This window comes from Lycium ferocissimum, unplaced genomic scaffold, assembly GCF_029784015.1.
Source record: "Lycium ferocissimum isolate CSIRO_LF1 unplaced genomic scaffold, AGI_CSIRO_Lferr_CH_V1 ctg16865, whole genome shotgun sequence".
Classification (NCBI taxonomy): Eukaryota; Viridiplantae; Streptophyta; class Magnoliopsida; order Solanales; family Solanaceae; genus Lycium; species Lycium ferocissimum.
This window is the reverse complement of record NW_026716866.1, coordinates 1-4,183: the sequence shown is the minus strand read 5'-3', so window position 1 is coordinate 4,183 and position 4,183 is coordinate 1. Positions and strand designations below refer to the sequence as shown.

The 4,183-nt window shown below is 40.8% G+C and overlaps 1 protein-coding gene across 1 annotated transcript; it reads right to left on the bottom strand.

Moving 5' to 3' along the window:
• Window positions 1–303: 303 nt before the first annotated feature.
• LOC132042659 (cleavage and polyadenylation specificity factor subunit 3-I) lies at window positions 304–2,140 on the bottom strand (the record flags this gene model as incomplete). Its single annotated transcript, XM_059433189.1, has 1 exon — window positions 304–2,140. A coding segment is annotated over one exon (1,641 nt), but the record flags the coding sequence as incomplete, so codon positions are not given.
• Window positions 2,141–4,183: the final 2,043 nt, after the last annotated feature.

The following is a 4,183-nucleotide window of genomic DNA, read 5'->3' as shown; positions in this document are numbered from 1 at the left end:
TGAGTTTTGAGAACAAACGTTGCACTTGAGTAGTGTACGAGTCAGCTTGTAGCACACCTCGATTACACGAGCTACCTACTACCTCACCATCACCATAAAAAATTAGGTTGTGGACAAAAACCTCCTATCATTTTGAGAACATGAGCCACAAGTGCAAAAATAGGGGTTTGGGAGGTTGGCATTAGTTATAGGGAGAGAGGAAAAAAAGAGAAATCTGAATCTGAGTATGAAGATGAGTATATTTAAGCTTCCCTTTGTCGTTTTAGACCTGGGGGTACGGGACAGTACCTGGAAGTACCAAAATTACCCAACTGCATAACACCAATATCTAGAACTTGAAACAGAAGAATTTTCAGATCAAACAAATTAGAGGGAAAGATAGAATTACTGAAAAGACTGGGGATTTAGAATAAATTTTGCTTCCTGCCTATGAAGCTGAAAATAAACAACATACTTCTTGCATACAAACTCTAACACGGTAAGCAAAAAGTAGAAGAGGCTAAGACACAGAAAGCGGTATTGGCTTCACAGCACTTCTAATTCGCCGGTATGCAGTCCTAACTCTCTCCTTCAGACCTTCATTTTCACATTCAACGTCACCAGTTTGTTTGTTAAGATGAGCCACACTCCCATCAACATTGATTACCAGCTTACCATCTTCCCCAAATTTCACGTCACCAAACAGAGAAATCAGGAGTGCATGGACTATTTTCTCAGCTTTCTTTGCATCTTCCTGCTCGTTAATGGAAGTTTCCGACTCAATTGATACTTTAGGCATCTCCCTGCCAGCATTCAGAACCAATGCCACAATGGAGTCAGATACCATGTCACTAATTGGATCTGCTGGCCAATGAAGGGAGAGATGATTCTCTGACTCCTGCTTCACCGTCACTCGCTCATGCACCCGTAAGGTTGGGACACCAGATTCCTCATCTGTTGAGGACTCCACACTTTCATAGATCTGCTTAAGCCTGTGTTGTATAACAGCAAAAGCGCCTGAATATGGGATAGTAATTCTCTGTGTGATATTTGCAGTGGATAGCTGAGAAAAGACATGGAGATCATCAGGTGCCATGATCTGGTAAGTGAAACCTTTCTTCACAAGTAAACCACTGACAATTTCGCCCACTTCCGGGGTTTTTTCAGCCAGCTTTCCAATAGTTTTCGCCATTTTCTCAGAGTTGAAGTACATTTCAACTGACTGACAGTTCTTGGGAGTAATAATTTTAGTATTCCCATCGGCAAAGAGGGAGGTAAGTTTCTGCTTGAGCCTTCCCATCTCATTAGCCTCTCCATGGACTAGAATTATGTTGGGAGGCATAAGTTCTTTCAAGAAAGTACTTGTCTGAGCATAATCCGCATGAGCTGAGAATGATATATAATGCACCTGCATATTAAGTGGAGCAGACAAGCCATTTGTGAGGGTGACCTCCTTCGGCTCATTGATGATAGTCTTCGCCAAGGTCCCTTCCACTACATACCCAGGTATAACACAAGCATTTTTCTTGTCAGAGCACCATTTATCGAACAGTTGCCTTGACAAACCACTTTGAAGACTACCTGGACTTGCCATCACCACACATGGCTTGTTGTCTATAAAATCTTCAATACTGTTCAGGGAAGATATATGCTTGAAATTAAAGGGATTAGAACTGTCAAATTGATTGCGGATCCTCTCATTCATGGCATTGATGTATGTCTGATATACAGCCATGCACCTTCTTGCAAGTGGAGAAGCATAATATATGGGGAAATTAGCTAGTTCAGGATGGTTAGACCAATACTCATCCAGGATAAGGAGAAGTTCCTGTGCACGTCCCAAGGCGAAAGCAGGAATCAGCACCCGACCCCCTTGCATGAGTGTTGAATGTATCACATCCGTGAAAAGCTTCTCTCTTATCTGACGTGGCATATGGAGTTGAACACCATAAGTTGATTCTATAATGCAAATATCTGGAGAAAATTGTGGGGTCTCAGCCGCGCGGAGATGCCTGTCTTCTTCACGGGAGTAGTCTCCCGTATAGAGAACTCGAACACCAGCAATATCAACCATAAACATGGCAGCACCAAGTACATGACCAGCAGTATAACACCAAAAGCGAATACCATTTACTTCCATAGTCTGATGGAAGTCGATAACCTACAAAACAAGTTTTCACATGTCAAAATAAGCCTAACGAAATATGTTGCCTAATTTGAAAAATGATAAGTAATAATTCATTGATATGGTGGGAAAAATTCCAGAATACAAGTGGTATACAAAAAGTGAACCTACACGGAAACATGGTTCCCCACAAAATAAAAATAAAATATTAGTCTAATAAAATTGGGCTAACCAAAACTCAAAGCATGTACACATTAGACCAGTTCCAGAAATAGTTGCATGGTTTATAACATGAACGCCCTTTTTTAGTTTTTTCTCTCATAGATTGTCACGACCCAGCTCCGTGGGCCGCGACTGATGTCCTACTTGGACACCCCAAACAGACGTACAGACTAACTCGTTATATTTTTATCTAACTCAACTTTCATATTAATCATTTCAAACAGATTAGAAGCAAATGTTATCTTAAGCGGTCTCACGTGCAACAATATCACATCATAGTCAGAAAGGACGGCGGAATACACATCGCCGAATATATATATATATATATATATATATATCAGATATTTAGGCCGATCCAGCCGGGCGGAATATACATCGCCAGATACATACACGTGTACAGACAATTAGGCCGTCTTGGCCATAATAGCAAACGAGACCGCTGTAAGACACAGATTATAAACAAACGAACACACACATGACCCATTACCCACGTATATGACTACAGGCCTCTACAAATCAAAACGAAATCATATGGCGAGACAGGGCCCCGCCGTACCCAAATAATCAAATATACAGAAGTGTATACATCACAGAAGATATGTACCAATATATGGGCTCCGGATCAAAGGAGCACTCGTAATAACAGTAATGTACGGCCTACAATCGGCGTATCACGAACCGTACCGCGGCATGAAACGCACCCCGAAGAGCGGGTCGCACGAAAGATGTACTGAGTATGTAAAGCATGAAATACAGAAATCCAAACCATAACTTAAATGAAGGTACAGAGAGAGAATACCGGATCAACATATACCGAACCTGTACTGAAGACATATGTACATAATGCAAACAGAGATCATGCATAAGGCTTAGGAACGTGGTCACCACTCCGACGCTGGTGCCACACACAAAGATACTCTAGAGGTTTCAAATCTCCGTACACCCCGAACACAACATATCATATCATCAAACATATCATAAGCCATATCACAAAGATAACTCCATAAACGGAACCCGCCCTATGGCGGAGGTCTCGGAATCGTAACACAAAGATACGCCGAATTATCAAAGTGCGCACGATCACAAACCGGCCCGGGAACCGGCGAACGATGTCATAGTAATAGGCAAGAGCAGAGTAGTGTGGAAACCATGTGCATATACACCATTAAATCTCAACATTCGACAAATAAATACACATATATCTGTTGAGATCAGAAGGTTCAAAATAGTATCGAGTCTGTCAGAATTAGTATACAAAAGATACGAGCCTTTAAATTTACAAAACTTTCGAAAAATACTTTATAAACCATTTTCTGAAAATTTAGTGTCGTTCACATTTAGGAGCTTTCAAATAACTTATGGAGTAAATCAAACGGAGCCTTAAATTCATAGACAAAAGTCCCTTCTTTATATCAAACCAAGGGGGATTAAGTAAGACAAACGAAAGAAGTCTCGGGACTAGTGGGCCCACCTCGGGTCAAGTCGAGGTGGCGGACATAAATTACGAACATTAGACTCTATGGAGTCATCCATGTAAGTTTCAAAACGATCCGTCACATTTGTGCAAAATGTGGATGTTCGAATAGTTTTCCAACAAAACATAAGAATTATAATTCAATTACATCAATGAATAGTACCTAAAATCGTACTCGATTTCAATGAATGCAATTACCCCCTAGGCTCAAATCTCAACCTAGTATGTCTAGGACATGCCAAAAGAAGAAAAGGGATAGCTTTACATACCTTACTTGCGTCCTACGCTCGCTCAAACTCGACTCCCATTTTCTCCAGAATCTACAATTGGTCATAGTTACCAAATGTAAGTTACAAGCTTTTAAGAATTCAAACTTAAGTCCA